This window comes from Pan troglodytes, chromosome 9 (genome assembly GCF_028858775.2).
Source record: "Pan troglodytes isolate AG18354 chromosome 9, NHGRI_mPanTro3-v2.0_pri, whole genome shotgun sequence".
Lineage (NCBI taxonomy): Eukaryota > Metazoa > Chordata > Mammalia > Primates > Hominidae > Pan > Pan troglodytes.
In genome coordinates this window covers 38,195,905-38,222,289 of record NC_072407.2, presented here as the reverse complement: position 1 = coordinate 38,222,289, position 26,385 = coordinate 38,195,905, and the positions used below count along the sequence as shown (strand labels likewise).

The following is a 26,385-nucleotide window of genomic DNA, read 5'->3' as shown; positions in this document are numbered from 1 at the left end:
GCTTCACTATAAACCTATCCAGTTTTACACAGAAAGGACATCTTTTTTACATTTAAAGTTGCGTGTGTGTGTATGGGGGAAAGTGGTGGTGTTATAGCTCTGGAGGAAATTAAACCATAGGAAATAGTAAAAACAAGGTCTCTGTGTTCCCACTGTTGACAATTCACAAGTTAAATGGTGGAATGAGAAGGGATAAAAAGGATTTCAGGGGTGCACCTGAGTGCTGTCGCACACATAGGGGTCAGAGTCTAGAATCCCAGTGCTGGGAGGACTTGAGAAGCCATAGATTCCACCCCCGTGGTTTACAGAGAAGGGAATGAAATCCCCATCAATTTGGCCTTTGGCCTAAGCCCTGCTTCTAAAAACCCTTTAGAAGTCTGGCTTGTCATCCCAAAGTGCAGTCCACCAGCTTCCGTCAGCTTGGAAGAGACAGCGCCTCTGCAAGCTAAAACTCAGCTCACTTCCTGGTTGGCAACTGGCAAGAAGGCGGCTTCCCAGTCTTCTGAGAACTGGCTTTCCCTTCTAACTCAGTGGCACCCTCTCTGGGCCCTGGTGGAGAATCACTTAGGAAAGAAGCAGGCTGCTGTCCTCCAGAGTTCCACCCATACCCCTACCATTGACCCTACTCCTACCACTACCCCTCACCCCCATCCCTCACCCCCACCCCGACCCCTCACCCCATCCTCACCCCCACCTCTACTCTCCACCCCCACCCCTACCCCCACCCCTACCCTCCACCCCCACCCTACCCCCACCCCTACCCCCACCCCTCACCCCCACCCTCCACCCCCACCCCTGACCCCCCAACCTCTCACCTCCACCCCTACCCCTCACCCCCACCCCTACCCCTCACCCCTACCCCTCACCCTCACCCCCAACCCTTTCCCCCACCCCCACCCCTACCCCTCACCCCCACCCCTACCCCTCCCCCTCACCCCCATCCTCACCCCCACGCCTACCCTCCACCCCTACCATCACCCCTCTGGGCTAGAGCAGAGCAGAGTGAAAAGTAGCTTAGAGAAGCGAGGATCAGGTATGCACAGGGTTCCTAACTCTGCTGATATCCTGGGAGGTGCTGGGAAATTTTCCAGTTTACTGGCAGAATTACTCTCCTCCCTAAATTTCAAAAAGCAGAGAAGGACGTTATCTATTCTCTTTTTTGGGGAAAAAAAAAAAGTTTTTTTTTGGAGACAGAGGCTCACTCTGTTGCCCAGGCTGGAGTGCAGTGGCACGTTCTCATCACTGCAACCTCCACCAGGTTCAAGTAATTCTCCCTCACCTCAGCCTCCTGAGTAGCTGGGATTACAGGTGTGCACCACCACGCCCGGCTAATTTTTGTATTTTTAGTAGAGATAGTGTTTCACCACGGTGGCCAGGCGGGTCTCAAACTCCTGGCCTCAAGTGATTCACCCGTCTCTGCCTCCCAAAGTGCTGGAATTACAGGCCTGAGCCACCACGGCCAGCCAGGATGCTAACTATTCTTAAAGGATAGTTAGATGTGCAAAGGAGTTTGGACTTCTTTGTGAGGCTGACAGAGAGTCATTGAAGAGTACAAAGCCGGAGCAAGGTGACCAGAGTAAGGGGAGGGGGGTAAGCCTGGAGGCAGGGGATGGGTGAGGAGGCTGCCGCATGTCCAGGGGGGCAGGGGAAGATGGCAGCCTGACTGGGGTGGTGGCAGTGAAGGATTTTTGAGATATGTTGGTGGTAAAAGCAGCAAGGCTTGGTGGTTGATGGGAGGTGGATGAGAAGGGAGAGAACTGATAAGGGTGACTCACAGGTCTCTCCTTGGGCAACCGGGTGGCCACGGTGCTGTACTCACAGAGGGGCTGGTGGAAGAGGAGGTGGAGGCTTTGAGGAACAAGGTAATGAGTCTGAGATTCAAGGGTTGGGCAAGCAGAAAGAGAAAAGTTGAGCAATGGAAGATTAGGGTTCTGTGTAGAGATTGAGAAATGTTGAGGCTTCAGCACAGTCCGCAGCACATTCAAGTACAACACTGAGCAGAAATGCTGCTGTTTTAGAAGAGGGAGGCAAAGGATCACTCGATCATGCTCACTGCTCCACACTCCGAGATTCACTCACAGTCATGGGTACAGGGTGGTGCATGCGGTTCCCTCCGTGGCTTTTACACGGTCCCAAAGCGGTTGTCCCTCTTCCCTCTAATAAAGGAATAAAGGGAAATGTTCCCGCATGCTTTCTTCTCCATCATGACAGAAAGGAAGAATTTTTTTCTAAGGATTTTACTAAAGAGAAAAAAATAGATATGTCCTTTCCTTTTTTTCTTTTTTAAACTCCTTTTCACTAGAATGATCTTGCCCTGGGCCCGTTGTGCTAGAGCTGGGAATTTGTGTGGGGAAAGGAACACATCGAGGTGTTAAGAGAACGTAAAGAAAATATTTTCCATCTCTGGTGAGAACTGCTGAGGAATGAGCTGATGTGGGAGAGAGAATTTAGAATTGATGTAGAGAAGACTTTCTTACAGAGCAGACTTGGAAGACAAGCTGTGGAACTGTGTTCTGCAAAGATCAGAGGGAGTCAGAGAGACAGCTTTTTGTCTGTAGAGTTTCATGGGAGGCCTCCAGGAACCCTTGGCAGGAGGTGCCTGGAGACCCATGAAAGGGAAAGTCCTATTTCTGGGTCTTACTTTGAATTTCCTCCTCTTAAACCTCAGGCCCAAACAAAACCTCTTTCCTCTCCAATATCCTAGGCGCTGCCTAGCTCGAGAAAGGACAAGGTGGGCAAAGTTAGAATGTCATTTATTTCAGCAGCTTGAGAAGAAATTGAAACTCCAGTCCCCGTTCCGTTTCTGACCCTCAGTGACCCTAGGCAAGCCACTAAACTTTTCAGGCCTCAGTTTTCTCAGCTGTAAGATGGGTGGGAATAGTACCTCCTGCAGTTCTGGGGTGTTAGATAACGCATGTAAGTGCCTGGCACATAGTAAGCCTTCAATAAAAGTCAGCTGTGGTTGTTACTGATCATGACTGTCCTGTCTCCCTTGCTGGAAGAACAAATTACTAGATGTAAAAAGTCATTTAAAAGCAAAAGGTACTAGGCAAAAGTTGTGATGCTATCAATTACTATTACTAATAATAGGTTCCTAATTACTTTTGCCACGGTATTAAGTGAAGGCCTCTTTGGGTGGGTGATGACTGAGAAAATGGGAACTATTATTAATGGAGCTGACAGCTCCTGTTACTAGCTCCATTGACATAATATTTCTCTCTGGGAATCCTTTGACAAATCAGCTGAATTTCCTATTCCCTTACCCTAAGCTCTGTAAATTTGATCCACATGTCTCCAGTGTTGTTTCTGTAGATTAATAATGGAGAAAGGAGGAGGAGTCAGGCCTGCACTGGGCTCTCCCAGCTGTTTGGCCTGTTGTGGGTTTCAGCCTGTAGTTGGGGTGGTTTTCCCTTTTGTTTTACTTGTTTTAAAGCTTACGGCTAGCTCTTCCCAATGTGTTTGGTTACTCAGCTGTCAGGGAGAGTTTCTGCTTTAGGGACTGGGGCCCTGGCAGGGGGTTGCGGGGAGAGCCCAATCATGAACTCTTCCTCCTCCTCCAACAGAAACAAAGCTTGAAGGAAGTGCTTTGAAGCAGTGCTTTGCTAAGTCAGCACTGGATGTGATGAGAGGGGTCGCTGCCATCCAGGAGAGGCAAAGGGAGATGGAGAGGGGGCCTTCACCACATCAGCCAGGAGGAGAGGGGGGAGGCCTGGGTCAGGGGAAGGTCAAGCTAGGAGGGCAGGACTGACCATCAGCTGAACCTGCAGAACGGTCAGAGAACACACTGAGGCCCTGGGCTGGAGGAAGACTTCTGTGTGCATTTGCTCAAGAAAGAAAAACACATGGGGTTCAGCACAGGGTGTCCATGAGTGAAATGGGCAGTAATAATACAGCCATATTGTCATATGCACCAGCCACACATAAGGACAGCCATGAGTGAGCTTTGGTGATGTGTTCACTGGACTCTGAGCTCACAGAGGAGTTAAGTATATGCATTGTGGAGCCAGTCCATCCCAGATTTGAATCCTAGCTCTTCCACTTACCTGAGCAAGTTACTCAAAGTCTCTGAATGGCAGTAGCCCAGTATCTCAAATGGAAGTCAGTAGTACCCATCACACAGGGTTTTTTTGTTTTGTTTTGTTTTGTTTTTTGAGACACAGTCTCTGTTGCCAGGCTGGAGTACAGTGGCGTGATCTTGGCTCACTGCAAACTCTGCCTCCCGGGTTCAAGCGATGCTCCTGCCTCAGCCTCCCGAGTAGCTGGGATTACAGGTTAATTTTGTATTAAAATGAAAAAATTAGCCACCACACCTGGCTAATTTTTGTATTTTTAATAGAGATGGGGTTTCTCCGTGTTGGCCAGGCTGGTCTCAAACCCCTGACCTCAAGTGATTTACCCACCTCAGCCTCCCAAAGTGCTGGGATTACATGTGTGATCCACTGTGCCTGGCCCTTATAGGGTTGTTGGAAGAATAAATGAGATAATGTAAATGAAGCCTGTGTTCCCAGCACAAAGTAAAAATAATAACAACAGCACTTGGTAGATCATGTACTCTGAGCCAGGCATTGGTCCAAGCATTGACCCCCAGTTACTCAGTTAATCCTCACGGCAGCCCTGTGAGCTAGGTACTCTAGTTATCTCTAGTTAACAGATGATGAACTGATGTAGAGTCTAAGTAACCTGACCAAGATCACACCACTGGTTAAGTGACAGCCAGAATTACGAACCCCAACATTCTGCTCCAAAGCCCTGTCTGCTGTACCTGTTGCTGCTGTTGTCCTTGTTACGTCACGCGTGTTTAGGGACTTCTAACCCAGACTTGGCCACATCCCGGTGCTCTCCAGTTATCGCTAGGAATTTTCAGAGATTTTCTCCAAAGTGATTAAATTCCTGTGGGTATTTTTCTTTAAAAAAGAAAAAAAAAAACGTTTGTGGGTGAGTGTTGGAAAAAGAAAATCTGTCCATCAAAGAAACAGTGGTTACCAAAAGTTGGGAATCCGTATCTAGATTCTGACTGCAACTAGAATCTCTGTGGCCACATGCTCTTAAGAGCCAACATGTAATTTTAAACCAGTCTGATTTCACTTTTCTGGTGCTTTCTAAGAAGCCACATAGTGAGTTGGAGAAATTTACAGGCTGTCACCCTCTGGGATTGATTCTGACAGTTCTGCTCCACTGCTGTTGAAGTGTTAATGAAAAACATTAATTGGACTTGGCCCGTGGCTAGGACACGTCCCCTTCTTGAAGTGGAGAAGGCAGCATCCCTTTTGAATGGTTGCTCCCAGCATGGGGAAAGGAGAGGACTCAGGGCGGCACTGCCCTTCAGGAAGTCAGGATGGGCATTTACATCTGACTCAGCCATCCCTGAGCTGCATGAAAACAAAGTCAGGTCTCTTTGTCACCCCAGAACCCTAAGTATAGCACGATACCTGGGCTGAGTCAGGCACTCTGTAAATATTCAATGAGTGAGTGAATGAATGCTTGTATGATCCAGGAGCCTGGGCTGAGTCAGGCACTCTGTAAATATTCAGCGAGTGACTGAATGAATGCTTCTATGATCCAGGAGCCCAAGAAGGCCAGTTTCTTGAGTACCTCCAAGAAAGGATGGTCTCCACGTGCTTAAAACCACAGCTACGAGTGAGCTACTTCTCATTCTGGCCCCTATAGCACCGTCCACAGTCAAAGTTCTCAAGTCCTCAAGGCTCAGAGAGATTTTACCTCCTGAACCTCTCTCTGTCAAGAGCAGGGGAGCAGGGCTGAGCCCTGCCTGCAGCAGGCTGGGGCCCACTGAACTTCCCCTCCTTCCTAAGTGTGACCTGTCTGCCTTCTTTCCCCATAGGTGTCCTCTCCCTCCCCGCATACTTCAGCCCCTACAACGGCGGGTCCCTGGGCCATGACGAGCGAGCCGATGCCTATGCCCAGCTGGAGCTCCGGACCCTGGAGCAGTCCCTCCTGGCCACCTGCGTGGGCAGCATCTCGGAGCTGAGTAAGTGTGGCCTCAGTGTCTAGCTGGACGGTAGAGCAACGGCGAGGCCCCAGGGCTGGGGGAAGGCAGGGAGAGCTCGCCTCCTCCTCCTCCAAGTGCCTTGCCTTCCCTGAAAGCTAGATCTTTCCAGACCAGAGGTTGCAAATACACAAATCTGGATTTCTGGTTTCTCTTGAAAAAACAAATGATCTAGCAACATGGTACCCCATTCCTGCACAGCAGTGACCCACGGGAGCTAAGTAGCAGCAAAGTGGGTGGCGTGTGTTCCCCACTTTGCCACAGACCTGGGTTTCATCCAGGGGAGCCTGTTTCATTAATTTCACCTGCCTGGCCCACAGGCTCTGAATTCACAACTGGTGCTCTTTCTCGAAAGAAAGCACACCCCAAACCTCAATATAGTAAAAGGAAGATAACAATAGAGCCCCTCTGGCTGAAGGCAGGTGTGGCCGGGTGGCATCTCCCAGGACTCAGGGTTCTGTGGCACACACTTGGAACTTGATGTGGCTCTTTACCGTTGACAGCTGCTTCCAGGGTGTTAGGAGAGATGAAATCCCATGCCAGCTCCTGAGCTCCCCCTCTCATTACCCATTTGATTTGAGAAATCTGACTACATCCTCTGCTGCCTTCATTCCCCCTCGCTCTGTTGAGATCACCCAGTGGAGGGCAGTGACACAGCAGGGGTCATAGCACACAGCATGGGCACACCTGGCGTTTCCCTCTGCTCCGGCCTTCTCCATTTGTGATTCCCTCAAGTCTTCTGACCCCTGAACAATAAACGGCAAGCCTCTGTTTCTTCAGGACATGGCTTCCTCCTTCCCTGCATTCTTCTGCCCCCTCCACAGACAGGAAATGAAGGTGCCTGGTTCAAGGTCACAGAGCAGAGCTGCAATAGGGCTGGGAGAGAAAGCAGGATTTCTGACTCCCTGTCTCCTGGTGACATTACAGTAGGCAGGGCCAGGATGTTGTTGCCTGGGTCCCCTGTCCCCTGAGGGGCCCCACAGGAAGTGGGTTCTGGTTTCATCTCCATCCCTGAGAAGTGTCTCCTGGACAATGGGCTGTCTTGGGCCCTTGCACAGTCATGCTTTGGTGAGTTCTCGTGCCCGGCAGACAGTAAGGGACACAGCCCCTAGTCCACTGGAGAGCACCTTGGTTTTACTTTACACTTAAACATTAAGTGAGTGCCTTCTGTGTGCAAGACACCATTGTGAAGCACTATATTCACTTTTTATCTCATTTGTTCCTCAGAACAACTCAGCAAGGTATGTCCTGATGAGAGAACTGAGGCTTAGAGAAGAAAAGTGATTTTCTCCAAGTCACACGGATCAGAGCTGGGGGCTTGACTCTGGACATGTCTAGGGCTGTTGGCCCCCTGGATAAGACTAGCAGCCCAGTCACCAGCTCCTTGGGGCAGCTGAGATCAAGATCGGGGCTGATCCTTTGCCTCTTCTCATGGTGGCCCCATGCCCATTACAACCCCAGCCCAGCCTAAGGGAGGAGCATTTAGAGGCCTCCCCTAGGGAAGGGCTTGACATCATTCTGCCATTACCGTTAGCCAAGGGGTGAAGACCTGTTGGCTCTACCACTTACAACAATCCTGAGTTTTAGTCTGCCCGTTTCACCAACTCCACTGCTACCAACCGAGCCCAAGCTGATCATTTGTTTTGTTTTTGAGATGGAGTCTCACTCTGTCACCCAGGCTGGAGTGTGGTGGTACAAACTTGGCTCACTGCAACCTCCACCTCCAGATTCAAGAGATTCTCCTGCCTCTACCTCCCTAGTAGCTGGGATTATAGGTGTGCACCACCACACCCAGCTAATTTTTGTATTTTTAGTAGAAACGGGGTTTCACCATGTTGGCCAGGCTGGTCTCGAACTCCTCACCTCAAGTGATTCCCCGCTTTGGCCTCCCAAAGTACTAGGATTATAGGCATGAGCCACTGCACCTAGCCCCAAGCTGCCCATTTAAAGCTTAAATTGGGTTGTGTCGCTCATCTGCTCCATATCTATCCCCTCTATCCCCCGACAATGGCTTCCCAGCTCACTCAGTAAAATCCAAAATCCTCACTCTGGCCCAGGATCCATATATGATCTGACTTCATCACTTCATCCCCTTCTCTGTGGACTGCACTCCAGCTGCCTGGCCTCCTGGCTAAGGACCCTCCCACTCCAGAGCCTTCACACTGGCTTTCCCTCTGCCTGCAACACTTTCCCCTTGATCCTCAAGTACATTGATCCTTCACATTTTCAAGCCTCTGCCCAAATGGCACCTTCTCATTCAGGCCTTCCATGAGTACCACACTCTCATTCCACTGTCTTCCCTCTTGTGGCTTTGATTTTATTAAAGCACTGATCACCACTTGACATGTATTATATATTTACTTACGAATAGTTTATCATCTCTCTCCTCTGACTAGAAGAGTCAGCTTCCTGAGATTGGAAACTTTATCTCCTTTGTCCACCACTGTATCCTCATTGCTTAGAACAGTACCTGGTACAGAGAACAGTACCTGAGGTGCAGTGTGCACACATGTGTGTGTGTGTGTGTCTGCACACATGCATGCTTGTGAGTATGCATGTTCAGACGTTAGGAGGAATGAGGTCTATCCCACCAAATCTTTTCTCCTAAAACTCGCCTAGGATTTGTCCACATCCTGGCCCAGCCACTCCTCAGGGCCAAAGGAAGAAGCCTCCTTACAGCATCTTTTCACAGACCAGAGAACAGGCTGTGTCATGTGCCAAGTTGCCCTGTTCCTCCCTCTGAAACCAGGGCTTTTGCTAACCTGCTGTGGAGGAGGGAGGAGACAGAGGTGGAGGCAGATATTGCAGTTTTTCTCCCTGAGACTAAAGAACTTAATGAGGCTAGTGATACTTGGCACTGAACCCCTTGGACCTCAGAGTGTACCCTGAGTTTACATGCATTAACTCCCTGAGCCTCGCCAACATCAGCCTGCCAGATAGGGTGAGAAGTTTCACTCTTGTATGAGATCCAGCTTCACACGGAGTTTTGGGACTTGTGCTTTTTCTTTGTCCCTCTCTACCCACAAAAATTTTTAAGGGAGAGAATACAAAATAAAACAAAACACTTCTTTTTGAAGGGAGCCAGATGTTCTATGCCTTATTTTGAAGACGGTGTTGAATTCCAGACTCTCTCCTGCTGTTTTTAGTTGATGGCTCATAATGAGAGGTGGAAGGACCAGAGTGAAACCTAGCACCTCTAATCAAGTCTTTCATGGTTAACAAGGGGGGAGGACTTGTTTTTCCTTGCCTGGGGGTGTTTCTGGGCTTCAGACTAAGGTTTCATTGAGTGTAGGATCAATTGAAGTTTCAGAAGAAGCTCTGAGTCCCTGCTATGCTTAAACTGAGAGCCCAGCCTAGCCTGCATCAGGCCTTCTCAAACTATCCCTGGTGAAGGTCCAGAGATTTTATTCCCCTCAGTCTGCTGCAGAATGAAACCTTTATAATGAAAAATCAAAATAAATATCTAGAAAAAGGAAATAAGACATGTGAAATGCAAGCCCGATTTTTTAAATTATTATTAGCTAGATATAAAATTACTGTCAATTGCTATGTAAGTTTTTAAAAATTCACTCTTCACTTCTGAAATTAACTTACTGCAAACCAGTAAGTTTGTGGACCTGTCCCGGTTCACAGACCACACTTTTAGTAGCAGCCATGTGATGGTCAAGAGCATGCGTTTGGGAAGCAGGGACCCCAGTTCAAGTCCTGGCTGATTGACTTACTAGTTGCAGAACTGGGACGGGTCATTTAACTCTTGCAAGCTTGCTTCCTTGTCTGTAGAGTAGAAAGACCTCCTTCACAGGGTGGCTGAAAAAGTTAAAGGAAATTTTGTCTGTCTTTTCATATCTGTCATGAAGCCTAGAAAATACAAAGTGGCAGGGAGCAAAAATCACCCTAGGAGAAGGTTCCAAGCAAGCCGCTTTCTTTGCCCATAAGTGGGTTGCCACGCAGTGTAAGTTTTTAGACGTCACGGTCAGAGTTCTCTGCAGCCATTTGTCTTTCTGGTCTGAGAGAAACTGACCATAGCAGGGCTTGGATCGAAGAAGCCGGGGACCTCCATCTCCAGCTGCCTTCATGGTTTTTCTGAACTTTTGGGTTATCTGCTTCTGTTTGGATGGGAGATTCCATTTCTTTCTTGATTTTCTTGTCTACATGAAGCAGGAAGTGCGCTGCCAAAGGGTTCTCCACCAATAACAATAAAACAACAATAAAAATAATTAAAGATAATGACTTCTACCTTGTTGAGCCTTTGAAATGTTATTTCAACAAGGTTTCTCTTTGATGCTATCACAGACTCTTTGATTTCTCCTCCTTGTGGTCCTGTGGTTCTGCCAAAAGTTATGACATTTAGACCTGGAGAAACGGGAGCCAGGTTTCAACTTATTAGCAGCCAACTTAGCTGTACAACTGGCTGCTGTGAGGCGGGTTGGCTGGTGGTTGTGATGCCAGTTTCTACCACCCATGGAGCCCAAGGGCAGGGTTGGGATCTGGCATTTCAGGGTGCAGACTCCTCCTGTCCTGGGAAATGTGGGGCAGAGTTTGACGGCAGGCAGTAGTCCTGGAAGGAAGAGTCCACAGGAGGCGGCCTGTAGGATAGAGGAATAATAATAATAGGACATTAATTATAACAGTGCTATGTTCAGCCCTACCAAGTACTTACTCTGTGCCAAGCAGGATGTTAAGTGCTTTACATTTATTGTTTCTTTGAGCCCTCAAAATCAGTAGGGTAGATACTATTGTTCCTATTTTACAGATGAGAAAACTGAGGCTCTGATAACTACCTAAGGGATTTCTCTTTCTCTGTAAGGAATCGCCAGGGGTGGGGCTTAAGCTGACCTCCGGGGGAGCCTCCCTGAGTTCTCAGGCCTAAGGGAATATGGGCTGGAATTAACAGTAACAGGCCCTGATATGAGGCCAACTGTGTCTGACTTGAATCAATCTATCAGTTCACCTGGTGATTTTCAAACCTGAGTGGACATTAGAATCACTGAGGGAACTTCTACAAACTAGAGATGCCCAGGTCCAGCCACAGACCAATGAAATCAGGGTCACAGGGATGGAAACCAGGTGTCAGTAACTCACTGCCCTCAGCCCTCTTGGCCCTAGGGTTTGTCAGGAGCACCCAGGCAGCTGAACTCCAACGGTAGGGATGAGTAGTCAGGAGTAGGGAGGAGTGAGGAACCAGGGGTGGTGGTGGAAAGGGACAAGGAGGACTTTCCTGGTGGGGATCTCAAACTCCAGGGGTGTCATTTGTCCCTGCCTGGAAGCCAAACACCATCACCGTGGCTGTCATGGGAGAATTTAGCAGCTAATGAGCTCAAATCAAGCCTCAGCAGAAGTTGTATTTTAAAAAGAAATGAATGTGTAAGGTGAATTCTTCATTCTCCAAATATCTGCTGAGAACCTAGTATGTAACAGACCCTGTGCAGGGCTCTGGGACACAACGGAACAGAACACCAGATTCCCAGAAGCAGCATGAAGGTTAATTGAGTAAATGAATGAACTGGTTCTGCCATGCATTTCATGGCACTTCACCGGCCAAATTAAAACCTGTTCATTTCTTCCACCTTAAGGTTAGCCGTGCCCGCCTGTTGAAGGGCTCTCTCTAAGGAATGGCCAGGGGTGAGGCTGAAGCTGACCCCGAAGGAGCTGCTTTTCTTAGAGCGGAGGTGCCTGCAGGTGCCAGGGCTCCTTCAGCCCATCCTTTCTCAGCATTGTGGCCTCACACAATGATGAGCCGTTTCCTGTCTGGGGCTGGTGAGATATTGAAAATACTTAAGTAGAAACACATCACAGGATATGGGGACCTAAGGATACCACAGACTCCAGCAGGGCAGGCTGCAGCCCAGCTCACAGTGAAGTCCATGGACTTTGGAGTCGAACAGACATGAATTCAAGTCTAGACTACCATTTTCTAGCCACACAGCCATGGCTAGTTAACTCAACCTGCGGGCTCTGAGGTGTCCCTGTGGCCAGGAGAATGAATATATGGGATCAGGAAATGTTTATCAGATAAGCCTCAAGTTTTTTTGTTTGTTTGTTTGTTTGTTTTTTTTGAGACGAAGTCTCACTGTCACCCAGTCACCCAGACTGGAGTGTGGTGGCACGATCTCTGCTCACTGCCACCTCCGCCTCCCAGGTTAAAGCGATTCTCCTGCCTCAGCGTCCCGAGTAGCTGGGACTACAGGCGCCTGCCACTATCCCTGACTATTTTTTGTATTTTAAGTAGAGACAGGGTTTCACCATGTTGGCCAGGCTGGTCTCAAACTCCTGGCCTAAAGTGATCCACCTGCCTCGGCCTCCCCAAGGGCTTGGGATTACAGCGTGAGCCACTGTGCCCAGCCATAAGCCTCAAGTTCTTCATCTGTAAAATGGGAATAATACCCCCTAGCACTGTAAGGATCAAATTAAATCATATTTCTGGGGAATTGCATACTTTGTACATAGTGAGTCCTCAACAGGTGATGATGGTGGTGTTGGTGGTTGTAATTGGTGCTGAGACAGAGGGACCTTCTCCGCTGAAATACTTTGGGTTTTGTACAAGACAGTGCAGGGGAGAATTGCCACAGAGCCTGGCCCTGGCTGGTAGAGGCTGGGAAGAGAGACCCAGAGAGATTCCCTTGGTCAAAGATCTGGGGAGAGGCCCATGGGGGTGGTGCAGAGAGTGGGGATGTCGAAAAAGAAACCAAATTACCCTAAGTTCTGGAGGAGACAGGCCCTGCCAAGTATTTAATTCAGCAAGAGTGAAATGAAAGGGAAACGAAATTGCTATTGTGCATCTAGGTGACAGTTTCCACCTCCGCCTGTTGGCTGCAGGGCAAACAGTAATTATGCACTAAGGCAAGGGAGCTTCAGCCAGGAACATCCTTGGAAGAATGCAGGCTGTGAACTCAGACTTTGTCTTCTTTTTTTCTCTTCCTCCCCTCTGCCCTCCCCGCCCCCCACCAGGTGACTTGGTCTCCCGTGCCATGCACCACATGCAGGGGCGTCACCCCCTGTGCCCGGGTGCCAGCCCTGCCCGCCAGGCCCGCCAGCCGCCACAGCCCATCACTTGGTCCCCCGACGCCCTCCACACGCTCTACTACTTTCTGCGGTGTCCACAGATGGAGTCCATGGAGAACCCCAACCTGGACCCCCCGAGAATGACCTTGAACAATGAACGGTAGGGATCTTCCTTGGGCTGAGCACCTGGTGGGACGTGCTCCCAAACGTGCATTGACCGACTGACTGACACTGACTGACGACTGACCGACAGGGCGAGGAAGGGGCCCTGGAGCTGTGCTATGCCTGTGAGGAGGTGGCCCAGGAATTCCGATGGATGAAGGCCTGCACTGGTGTGCAGTGGGATTTTTTTTTCCTCTGAGCTGATGCAGCATGGGGCCACTGAGACTCAGAACATGTGCTTCTGCCTCTGTGCCCAGTCTGGCATGAGCTCACTGGGCTCTCTGAAATTCAGCTGCCTTGTTATAAAATGAGATAGTCACACCCACCTAGAAAGGTTAGTGCTCTGAGTAAAAGCATGTAGGATGGGGGCTAAGTGGGAACTGGCCCTTGGCCAGTGGTGGCTGTCACCTCTTTTCATGGGGTTATCCCATTCAAAAGTGATCAAATGATCATTGCTGCCGTCATTGTTATGAGGGGTCTTGGGTGTGTTTTGCCCCATCCATTCATTTAACAGAGGAGACCATCGTGGCCCTGGCAGCTCTCTGATCTCCAGCAGGTTAGTGGTTGAATAGCCCCTGGACCCAAGCCTGTGGGCTTCTAGTCAGGTACTTTCACTAGAGGGTCCCAACACTTTCCTAGCTGGGAGCAAGGCTGCAAAGAACAGATGTGCAGGTTGTATACTGCACAACAGAACCCAATGAGGGGCATGAGTAGGGGATGCACGTGGGGCCATGTCAGCCTGAGGACAGGATACCTTTTCTTTTTTTTTTAGACGGAGTCTTGCTCTATTGCCCAGGCTGGAGTGCAATGGCACATCTTGGCTCACTGCAAGCTCCACCTCCAAGGTTCACGCCATTCTCCTGCCTCAGCCTCCCGAGTAGCTGGGACTACAGGTGCCCGCCACCACGCCTGGCTAATTTTTTTGTATTTTTAGTAGAGACGGGGTTGCACTGTGTTAGCAAGGATGGTCTCGATCTCCTGATCTCGTGATCCACGCGCCTTGGCCTCCCAAAGTGCTGGGATTACAGGCGTGAGCCACCGCGCCCGGTCTTAGGATACCTTTTCTAATGGGTTTTCTCTGAGGGCTGCCTTTTGAAATTTTCTACCTGGAAAATATAATATGTTTTTTTATAACTCATACCAAACATTGTATATGCTGGCATGAGCCTCACATGGAGGCCACTGCTTGGCCACTTAAGGTAAGGTCTGTCCATGGGCTCAAGAGTTGTGGGTTTGAGGGTCCAGGAAGTGGGAAAGGCTTGCACTCGGTTTGGGAAGCCCCATCCACACACATTTCACCACTCAGTGAGGCCCAGGAAAGGCAGAGCCCACGGGCCTCAGTGCCCCACCTGGAGGGAGACAATCTGAGACCTCAATATTGGAAGTCCCAGGGGCTCTGCAGTCCCCTTGCCTGGCTGCCCGCTGTCTTTGGGGGGCATTGAGTCTCATCAGCTCTGTGATCCACAGCTGGCTCCACAGCCAGGTCTGCTTCCTCAGTGCCCCAGAAAACAAAGGCACTAAGGTGGATTTACTGAGTGTTTACTATGTGCTAGGCACTGTGCTGAGCAGTTTGCAGGCGGATGCTCAGTTAATTCACACACTACCAAGAAAGAGGTGTTCTTCAGAGCCCCATTTACAGATGAGTAAGTGGAGGCATGGAGAGACTAACTGGCCCCACGACACAGGCTCATAACCACTACACTGTACCTCCACATAACCATGCCCCTCATAACCACTACCCTGTACCTCCTGTCACTAAGAGGAATATAAAACAGCAGTGGCCCAGTACACGCATAGTAGGGTCCCAGTAAATGGTACCATTGCTGTTATCAGTACTAGTATCCTTATGTCATCATTGTTTTACTTCTCTGGGAGTTGGAGGGCAAATGCAAGTCTGAGGAGGGCCACCCTGGGCCTGACACAGCAAGAAGGCTGCAGGTGGAGCCCTGGGCATCCTGAAAGACACCTTTGGTGGGAGCTGGGGCCAAAGCACAGGCCCTAAGCCCCAGCTGTTCCTGCTTTGTGGAAAAGTGTTGTGGTTGAAGGAGTCAGCTGGGAAGGAAAAAGAGCAGGGAAGACATCTGGGAGGAAGAGGCAGGAGGCTTGCTTGCTATTTGGTAAGGTGCTGGGCTGAGGCCGGGTCACTCACACAAAGGTGACTGGGAGGACAGGCGCCTTCTTCAGGCCTGTTGCCCTGGCTGCTGGGCCCTCAGGCTGTCATGGCTATAGGCCCAGGGGCAGTCATTCCTCTGCTGGCACTTTCTCCCGCACCCCCCGGGCATCTTTGTCATGTCCTGTGGCTTTCCCCCAGGAGGGTTCCCAGCCCCCTGTACTCTAATACACAGCATCAGGGTTTCTTCATGATCTGAGTTGCACAGCCCTATGTGGTTATAACAGCTGAGCTTGCATGGTAGTAGACACACGTGCATGTGTTTACGTAGCCATTTATTTAAAAACCGCACTATCTGTAGCACAAATAATTTGGTAGCAAAGATATTTTTCCATGAATCATTTCAAATGAATATCAGACACATGGGGAATTGGAACCCCCATTAGGAAAAAAAAAACAAAAACAAATTTTTAAGTTATGACACAGAAAGGAGGACAACCCTAAAAATACCTGAGGGAGCCAACAGCCCGACGGCGCCCCGGTGGCCTGGCTCCTGTCGCTGAGCAGATCTGCTGCCCTCTGGCTCACTGACAGGGAAGGCCCTGGAGGCTGTGGGGATCCTTCCTGGGAGCGCTGAGCTTACAGCATTACTGCAGGCTGGGCTGGGCCAATGTCCCATCAAGGCCCCAGCACCCTGGTACCCTCACCAGAGCTCTGGGGAAAACCTCTCCTGATGCAAATAGTAGCTGGAGTTTGCTAGGGTTCCAGAGTGGCAGAGCTTTGCTTTTGTGAGTTTGGGGATGTGCGACGTCTGTCTCTTGCTCCACTTCATCCTCCTGAAGCCCCATCCTCTGTCCCACCTGGAAGCATGGCGGACTGAGTTCACCCAGCCAGAATTGGACGGAGCCCCTGATTTCAATGTGACCGTGGTTGTCTGGCTGTAGAGACTGTCTGTTTGGGGATTGGTGGCTCTCTGGGTTTGTTTGGGATTAAGTGACCTCCTCTACTGCCTTGCACACATGGGAGAGGGAGCTCAGTTTGGTGATATGGGTTTGGCAGCATGACATCATTGATGGAACCACTCAAGTCTGTCCTCATATTTCTGCTTTAAAGAAAGGTACCCTGATTCCTTCAATTAGGGGCTATGTGTGACCACATCCATGGCGACAAAGGGAAGGGACGTGTGTTCATCTCTTTTGTGTGGAGCTCACTGTGGCATTCCCTGCTAAGCCACCTGCTGCTTCTGCAGTGTTTGGTGGGGACTTCACATCTTTCCGTAAGGGGCCTTCTCCCCAGAGCTCTCTGCTCTGGTTTGGGAGAAGAGACAATGGGAGGAGGGAGGGGCAGAAGCAGCAGGAACTCAGAGTGGTGAGCGGGCAGCTTTGCAGGGAATGAGAAGCCTCTAACCTCCTTTCATCTACTGCTGCAGTGAGCCTGGTGCATCAAGAAACAGTACAGGCTTTAGGGCAGAGGCCTGGGCTCAGAAGGCCCTTCCATGCCTTAGGCTCCTCACCTGTAAAATGGGGCTAAGTAATTCTATCCGGTAGGACAAAGTGAGATAACATACGCCCTTCTTTTAAAGCCCATTTCTACCTACTTCTAGGCCCAAAGAACATCAGCAAGTTTGGTGCTATCATTACCTCCGTTTCACAAGTGAGTACAGGAGGCCGCAGGGTACCTGGCTGATAAGTGGCGAGGCCAGGATTCAAACCTGAGGTCTCTCTCACCTCAAGGCCCTTGCCTTTCCCTGTGCCAGGCTGTGGCTTTCCCAGCTGGCTGCTGAGACCTGATCCTACAGCTCTGAGGCATGCTGGGTGGGCCCTGGCCTTTGGGGCCACCTTCTCTGGGGCCATTCCAGCCCCACCCCCTCACTATCCTGGGAAAGCTCTGCAGCTGGAGCCTCCCTGCACCCTTCCAGGGTGCCTTTCTCACTGGCAGCTTTGCATCCCAGGCACCAGCCAGGCACAAGGCAGGGTCTAAAACACAGAATTAGTCACAGCTGCTGCCCTGCAGGGTGTGTCATCACCCGAGATCAAGCTCAGAAAGTGAAAGAGCCTCTTGTCAGGGATCCAGGTTGCCCAGGGAGATCGGGAGCCTCCTTCCTCTGAGGTCTGGAGGAGAATGGACAACCATCTGGTTAGATGTGGCCCTTCCTGGTTGTGCCTGGGGGCAGAGGGTTGGGCTAGCTGGAACAGAATCTTTGGCAGAGGATATACCTCCTCAGCCATCACCCTCCTGGGGAATGAGAGGTCTGGGGCAGTAAGGATAAAGACTACGCAGACACATAGGAAGGCAAGAGGGCCGCCAGCTTGCCAGCAAATTGCTGGAAGGCAGCGTCATCAAGTAGAGGAGACAGAGGGAGACATGCAGTCAGAGGTGCAGAGGGCCTGAGGTCGACAGGAGGTGACCATTTCTCCACATCAGAACCTGGGCTGCTGGAGGGCTTGGGGTCCCCCAGGCACCCTTCCAGACTGTATCTACTGTGAGCAGCAGCAAAGAAGCCAGACCCTTGAGGAGTGGCCAGGCAGAGAGAGTGGGAATGGCAGAGGGCCACTGGTCCACAGAGCGGTCTGCTTGCTAAGCCTCAGATCCTGGCCTCTTGCCTTGTTCTCCCCAGCCCTGCACAGCACGTCTCTGCCTCTGTGGAGGGAGGCACACTCAGAAGGCTTGGAGCCTGCTGGTATCCAGGACATGAAAGCAGGAGGAGTGTGGAACCCTTCCCAGAGTTCTGATTGGGGGTCGGGCCTAGAAACCTCTGGTGTCATGACTTCGTAGCCAGCCAGAATAGCCCCATCTGAGGAGGGCCCTGCTATTCAAAGGCGTGCATTTGAGATCTACCTTGCCACTTTTTATAACCTTCAACTAGTCATTTAACCTCTTCAAGGCTCTTAATCATCTGTAAGGTATGCGGACCCAATGAGTTCACATATTTTGGGGGGTTTTCTTGGAAACAGGGTCTTGCTCTGTCTCCCAGGCTGGAGTGCAGTGGCACAATCTCAGCTCACTGCCTCTTTGACATCCTGGGCTCATGCAATCCTCCCACCTCAGTCTCCCCAGTAGCTGGGACCACAGATGTGCCCCACCACACCTGGCTAACTTTTAAAAAAATTTTGTAGAAATGGGGTCCTACCACGTTGCCCAGGTTGGTCTCAAAATCCTGGGCTCAAGGGACCCTCCTGCCTTGGCCTCCCAAAGTGCTGGGATTATAGCCATGAGCCACTGCACCTGCTCACTACCTACTTTTAGAACAGGGCCTAGGACACACTGAGTATCTGTTCTTATGATTATCAACACGATGGTTTGTATCAGGCAGGGGAGCAGCATATACAGAGTCCAAGTGGCTAGAGGAAGCAAGGCACCCCGGAGAGACCGGCGATGGGGAGGAGCAGAGCAAGGGAACACGGGCACTGTTGTGCAGGATGGAGCACAGAAGTGGGCGGACCTTGTGGGCCAAGACACACAGGGCTGAGCTTGTGGCTGAGAAGGTCCTGCCCCCATTGGTGCATCTATTTGTGATTGGCTGGGTTTTATTTGTCCTTCTTCCCACACTTCCCTTCTTGGGGCCTGAACCCTTCTAAGAATAAGGGCAGCAGAGGGTCCAGGAAGCCCCTCCCATGCTGCTTGTCTTGATGCTCCTATAAAGGTCTGCCCTGGAGAAGTCTGATATGTAGTTCTGCACCCCCAGACAGGTTCAGGAGAGACGAGACCAGGGTGCTGATGTTATACTAATCTTGTTCTCCAACTCACATAGAGCTCTTTTTGCTAGGGCTAGCAGGACCTGCTCAGAGGTTGAAGCTCTTGTCCAGGTGAGATCCCGGTAGACGATAAATGTGTGTCCGGCCCAGCTCTTGGCTTCCCTGTTCCGTATCAGGCTAGACAGAATTTCAAAGAGCTGGAGCCAGCGAACGTGTCAGTACTCTGGGTTCCAGCCACTTTGTTGGAAACGCACACCTGGGGCTTTTTTTCTCTTTAAGAGACTGGCTCACTCTGTCACCCAGGCTGGAATGCAGTGGCGCAATCATGGTTCACTGCAGTCTTGAACTCCTGGGTGCAAGTGATCCTCCCACCTCAGCCTCCCAAGTAGCTGGTACTATAGGTGCATGCCACCATGCCACCTGGGGCTTCTGATGGTGACCAAGGGGAGGAGGGTGCCATAAGCCTCTTGGGTCATCCCAGAGGTGTTATCTCGGCTACCTTCTAGGAGTATGACCATGTCAACTCATCTTCCTGGGCCTCAGTTTCCTCATCAGTAAAATGGTCAAGATAGTAGTATGGCTTCTACGGTTAAATGAGATAATACAGTAAAGCACTTAGCTCAATGCTAAGCACATAAAAAGTGCTCATTAAATGGTGTCTCCTCCTCATTATAATGGCCATAAACACATTTAGATGGCATGTTTGACACTCAGAGCAGGCTCTCTTTATTGAGGTAGCATGACATTTCCTAAAATGTGATTCTTAAGTGATATCTGGGTCAGTAATACTACTACTAATACAGTTACTAATACTACTACTGATGATATTACTACTAATTAACCACTACCACTATGACTAATAATAATACAATTACTAAGATTACTGCTACTACCAGCATTACCACTACTGCTAGTTATAGCGAGCGTTATAGAGCACACATTCACAGACAGATACTGTGTTAAGTGCTTGACTTACTCCTGTTTCTCCCTGGGCTCCTGCGGATCCATGGAGAAGGGCTGTAGGAGAATGATAAAGAGTAGCTTATGAGTCTCCAGCCTAATGAGGGAGACAAAAGCAAGACGGAAGTAAACAAATGAGCAAAGCCCACCAGACAGTGCAGGGGGAAGCTCAGGTGCATGATGGTGCGCGAGGTCAGCCCTCAGGCTCTGAAGCCTGCCTGGATTCCAATCCCAGCCCTGCCACTCACGAGCTGGGTGGCCTCAGGCATGTCATTTACCCTCTGCATCTCAGTCTGTTTTTTTTTTTTTTTTTTTTTTTGGGCAGCGGGGCGGGGGTGGGGCAGGGGCCGGAGGGAGTCACACTCTGTTACCCAGGCTGGAGTGCAGTGGCACGATCTTGACTCACTGCAGCCTCCACCTTCCAGGTTCAAGTGATTCTCCTGCCTCAGCCTCCCGAGTAGCTGGGATTATAGGCACATGCCACCATGCCTGGCTAATTTTTGTATTTTTAGTAGAGACAGGGTTTTGCCATGTTGGCCAGGCTGGTCTCGAACTCCTGTCCTCAAGTGATCCACCTTCCTAGGCCTCCCAAAGTGCTGAGATTACAGGCATGAGCCACTGCGGCCAGCCCAGTCTCTTCTTAATAGGGGATTAATAGTGTCAACATCATAGGGGTGTTGTGGGGATCAAGTGAGTTAATATACGTAAGGCACTTAGCATAGTGCCTGGTACACAGTAAGAAGCAGCAGCAGCAGCATCACATTTAAGAGGATTCTGAGAAGGCTGGAGTAGGTGGGGGACATGTCGGAGCAGACCTGGTATTTTTAACTGGGCCTTAAAGGACAGCCACAGAAGATTGGGAGAGGTGAATGGCATGGGCAGCAAGAGTCATAGAAGGACTTTTGTTGTTTCAGAGCACGAATTTTATAACAGAAATGGACCTACACTTTAAAAACATAAAAATTAGTTGAGTGGTTGTTGCTGTTGAGACAGGGTCTCACTCTGTCACCCAGGGTGGGATGCAGTGGCGTGATCACGGCTCACTGCAACGTCGACCTCCTGGGCTCAGGCAATCCTCCCACCTCCACCTCCTCAGTAGCTGGGACTGTTGGCCCACTCCGCCATGCCTGGCTAATTTTTTTATTTTTTGTAGAAATGGGGTTTCGCCGTGTCACCCAGACTGGTCTTGAATTCCTGGAGTCAAGGGATCTGCCCAGTCAGCCTCCCAAAGTGCTGGTGTTACAGGCGTGAGCCACAGTGCCCAGCATTTTTTATTATATATATATTTCTTTTCTTTTCTCTTTTCTTTTCTTTTGGCTAGTCAAGTGAAACAGTGGGAGTGGCGAAGGAACAAGGAAATCTGTAACTGGTTGTGATCGATTAATTGTAGAAACCACTGCACTCAGACCAGCAGTTGGTTTTTTAAGTCATCGCTGATTGTTGTTTATCTAGGCAAATACTTCAAGGTCAAGCTGTAGGTCAGTGGTTTCCCAGTGGAAAAAGAAGTGCATCCTCTGAGCCGCTGTGGGATGAGGATCAAATCCCAGCTCTTTTCTTCTGGCTCTATAATCCAAGCAAATCACCTTACCTCTCAGAGTCTCCGTTTCCTCCTGCATAAGGTAGAGATCTGAACTGTGCCTGCTTCCTAAGGTGGGGAAATGCCCTGATACGAGTGAGGTACCACATCAAGGCACCTCTTTGTTCCATTCCAGATGCAGCAGGGAGAATGTTTCCCTCAGACAGCACTTTACATAAAGAGGACATGCCCACAGATAGGCTGTGTGTTCAGTCTGAAGAAGTGGGCTTGTTAATCTTTTGCTCAGCTTGCGAAAGTGTTTTCTTATCAAATAATAGAGATGATGGCAGTGGTGGCTTTATGCTACTGACTTCTGAGTTCCTTAAATACCATTTCAAGAAGATTTGCAATGTTAAGCTCTTTTCTCTCCTTTCCTCTCCCCCTTTTTGTGCATTAAATTTCCATCTGTTTACCCAAAATGGAAGTAAACGAAATAAGAATAGCTATTGGGTGAATTAAGTACTTGTTTCTGTGTATTCCCCAGGCTGGCACATCCACTAGCCTCTGAAGGGACTTGTTCACAGTCTACGGTGCACACAGGGAGCTTCCTTTCCACTGCCAGAAACCTCCCTCACTGTACGCTCTTTTTGTTTCCTTCAGAGCACCTTCCTCTATCTGAAGTCACCTTGCTCATGTCTGTTCCCTCCCCACCCCTCTGGAATGTAAGTGCCCTCGGTCTGCCCTGTTCCTGCTGTGTCCTCAGCACAGTCCCAGGCATGTGTAGTAGGCAGTTAAATATTTTGTTAAGTTAATGAAATAGGTGGTAGAACCTAATGGTTGGGTTCTTTGGAGTTAAAAAGGCCATGATGTGGGGTCCCGGCTCTGCCATTTCCTAGCTGTGTGACTTTGGGCAAGTTACGTGATTTGCCAAGTCTCAGTTTCCCTTGCTTGAAATAGAAAATGACTTGAAATGTTTCCAGAATTTTTTGTGAGGGGCGAATAAGGTAGCTACATGTTAAGGATGTGGCAGAGAATAAGGTGTTTGTGCATGGCAGCTGCTATTATCAGAATAATCACTGTTACCATAAGCCTGCGTGAAGGCCAAAAAGACCACGTTGTGTTCAATGAACAAGCAATCCAGAAACATTTGTAACAGCAAAAATCATATCTTCTCAACATGCATGTCTTCTCTCCTTCTCATCCATCCCTCCCTCCTTCCCTCAGTCCCTGCTCTTTAGTCCATCTTAACTCAGCCCTCAGAGTAGCTGGGAGCCAGGTGAGTGAGAAAGATGAGAGGCTCACACCTGTAATCCTAGCACTTTGGGAGGTCGAGGTGGGAGGATCACTTTAGGAGTTCAAGACAAGCCTGGGCAAAATAGTGAGACCCCATCTCTATAAAAATAAAAATTAGCTGGGCATGGTGGTGCATGCCTGTAGTCCTAGCTACTCAGGAGGCTGAGTGGGAGAATCTCTTGAGCCCAAGAGTTCGAGACTGCTGTGAGCTATGATCTCACCAACTGCACTCAGCCTGGGCAACAGAGCAACACCCCATCTCACCAAAAAAAAAAAAAAAAGGCAAAGAAGATAAGGTAGACAAGAAGACCACAGCACAGAGGGCTTGTTAAATGAGGCCCATTTTGGACAGGGACATCTACGAAATTTAGCCTTATCACAACCTACCCAAGGATTTCAAAGAACTCTACAAACTGGATTCCATTTAGCTATGGGATCAAAGACAAAGCCAACTATCAGTCACTCTTTAAAGTTGGTGACATCCCTGGCCCCACGCCTGCTGGTTTAGCCATATGCCTATGTGCAATGGACTGCGGCTGCTGAAGGTTAAACTTGGAAGAGACCTGATCTATCTTTACATGGGCTGGAAGCATCTAGACAAAGTTTTACAGTTTACAGAGCTTGTTTAGTACACAGCTCTCTAACAGGCCCTTACAGTAGCTCTTGGAGGAAACTATTACATTCCCATTTATAGCGAGCAGACTGAGGCCTTGAGGAGGTCCGAGGCATGCCCACCATCACAGCTGGTAAGAGACAGATCTCAGCTCAGGAATGGAGGTCGGTTGTATCAGTAATAATGCAATGAATTCACATTGCTCAGAGTGGTAAATCCCTTCCCCTCCCAGGAGGGGAGAGGGTGAGACCCCGGAGCCGAGGATCTCGGTCAGCACCTCCTTTTCCCAGAGCGGTGTGGGCAGCTTGCTCTCAGCTACTTGGGGCCTCTTTCTCAGCAGGCTTGCATTGGCTGGCTCTGGGAGGCCAGCCTGGGGGTGGGCGTCTGCCCAGCATCCGAGAAGGAGTGAGCCAGGGATTCGGGGCAGGAAGTGTCAGTGCCACATAACAGGGATAGAGACAGGACAGGATCCTGGCCCGGCCTCTGACAAGCACCCCCCAGGGCAGGCTGTTGCATGGGACTTCCTGTCCCATTGTTGGACCCACCGGGTCCTCGCAGAAAAGAAGACTGGGAACTGCCGGGCCCGGGGAGCTTCATTCATTTGGAGTGTTTTTGTAACACGGGCAGCAACAATCCCCTTTGTCTGCAGTCTTGCCAGGATTCTCAATGCAGGGAATTCCCAACTCTAAAGGGAATTGATTTTGCTTTATTAAAGAAGCCTGCTTCCGAGGCGAAGCTGGAGAGCATTCAGACCCTCAGGATGGGGGGAGGACAGGAGCTGGGTGGTATCTGGAGCCAAGCCGGGCTGGTTCCTGGCGTGCTCTCACTTGCCTACCAGGCAGCTCTTGGGATTTCTATCCTCTTGCAAGACCAGCCGCCCTGACAGCTCTCTGTGACTTGCCCCTCCCCACTTTGACTGCTTTAATATTTGTGGATTTGAGGGGAAAGGGCTCTTAAGGTGCCTGGGGTGCACCCCCTGAGGCACTGGAGCCCAGCCTTCTGTTCCCGGCCGAGTTCAGGGCCTGATGAGGCTGAGAGAGCAAAAGCTGGAGGTTGGGCGGAGCGGTGCCATGGGCCCCAAGGCAAACCTTTCTCCATCACGCCTCCTTCCAGCTTTCCACCCACCAGGGCTCAGAGCATTTCATGCCTGCAGTTTGGTATCCTGAAAGACCCCCAGGGCGGTTTGGGGGGTTTTGTTGTTGTTTATAATTGACACATAATAACTGTACATGTTTATGGGGTACAAGGTAATGGTTAAATACATGTATACATTCTGTAATGATCAAATCAGGGTCCTTAGCATGTCCATTGCCTCAAACCTTCATCAGTGCTTTATGGTGGTAACTTTCAAGATCCTCTTTTCTAGCTGTCTTGAAACATATAATACATTGTTATTAACTATAGTCATCATACTGTGTAAGGGAATACCAGGACTTATTTTTCCAATCTAACTATAACTTTGTACCTGTTGACCCACCTCTCCCCCCAACCCCACTCCAGCCTCCAGTGACCATTCAGAATGGTTGGAATTTTTTAGAACCGGACTGATCACCATTGTCTAGCTATGTCACCTTGGACATGTGACCTACCCTCTCAAAGGCTGTTTCTGCATTTGTAAAATGCAGACTAATAAGTATATCTCCCTCGCAGGGTGGCTGTTTCAGAGGTAACATATGCAACCTCACACCCACCTGGCACAGAGTAGGCCCTCAGCACATCTCAGCAAGGTGTCTTTGCTGCTCAGAAGCCAATGCCAGTCTTCCCTGCAGCTGCCCTTGTGATGTGGATGCACAAAGCAGGGTCAGGCCCTGTCCTCTGAGCTTGCACTGTCTCTTCCTCTCTCTCTCTCTCTGGGCTAGAGTGTACCACCCCTCCATGACCCCCATCCCATCAACAGCTCAGGTCAAAACACTGCTTGCCAGTCAAGAATTTCACTCTCATATCAGGCTTCAAGAGCCCTCATGCCACTGCTTCTTCCTAGAAGTTTCTAGAAACTCTTCAGCTGACAATCTGAATGGGTCATCTTTCTGCCTTATACTATGAGAGTTGGGGAAGGTGAGTGCTGTGTGATTACAGTTAGCTGAATCCAAACAGGATTACCTATCCCAAGAGCCTAAACAAAAGTCCCCCAACCCTGGCCCACAGCTCAGCAGATAGGATAAACCTCGGGGTCCTCCCACGTCTGTCTTCTTGGCAGAGGCCAATGGGTGGTGGCAGGTGCTCTCGGGAGGGAGGTATGTTTGAGCAGGTTGGAGGTCCCCGCCTGTCTGGTTTCCATGTGGTGAAAGAGCTCGTGGTCTCTGGTGAGCCACCACAAACACCGCTCATGGGAGAAGAAAGCGGGTCCCTGGCACATGGCTGCAGTGAGCCCCATGGGTAGGGCATGGCCAGTAGGCCTGGGAGCTGCTTCCCAATGAGGTGGAGAGATGCCGGCTTTCACACCTGCCACCCAAGGGTGTGAGAAGCACTGAGGCCCAGGCCTGCTGGACCAGCTGCCTGCCCTTGTGCTGGGACAGCCATGCTGGGGAGTTCTGGCCTGAGAAATGAGGCAGATGTCCTGGCCCTTGCAGGGCTAGGAGCTCTCCCTGCCGTGTGGGAAAGCGAGGAGGGGTGGAGGCCCATGCGCAGTCTCCACTGGAATCTGTACCATCTCACCCACACGAGATGCCGCCCTGGAACCAGGCCTGATTCCCAAGGACAGATGGCTGTGTACCCTCCACTGAGGCTCAGACACGGTAACATCTGCAGAACCACAGCCACCTTTTCCTATTCCTGGTGACAGCTCCATCCCTACATCCTAGCTGCCTTCCCAGAAGCTGCCTTCCCAGAAGCCGCCTTGGCCCCGGGCCGCCGTGCTTCCCCTAGGAAGTTGTTGCATTTGGAACACTCTCCTGTGCAATAGCTGTCTTTTTACTGGGGAATTATTTCCTTTTTTTTCTGAAAAGAACTCTTTGCCAATACCCAAGCCAACTCAAGCTTCTAGGAATGAAAGACGAAGCAGCTCCCCCTTTCGTGACAGTGCTCTGGAGC

General features: G+C 50.1%; 1 protein-coding gene across 1 annotated transcript in view; it reads left to right on the top strand.

Moving 5' to 3' along the window:
• The window catches only part of ABTB2 (ankyrin repeat and BTB domain containing 2), a 209,386-nt gene that overhangs the window by 148,610 nt on the left and 34,391 nt on the right, over positions 1–26,385 (top strand). Inside the window, exons 2-3 of the mRNA XM_016920656.4 lie at positions 5,840–5,986; positions 12,953–13,166. Of these exons, the coding sequence (XP_016776145.3) occupies positions 5,840–5,986; positions 12,953–13,166 (361 nt within the window). The remainder of the gene's footprint in view (positions 1–5,839; positions 5,987–12,952; positions 13,167–26,385) is intronic.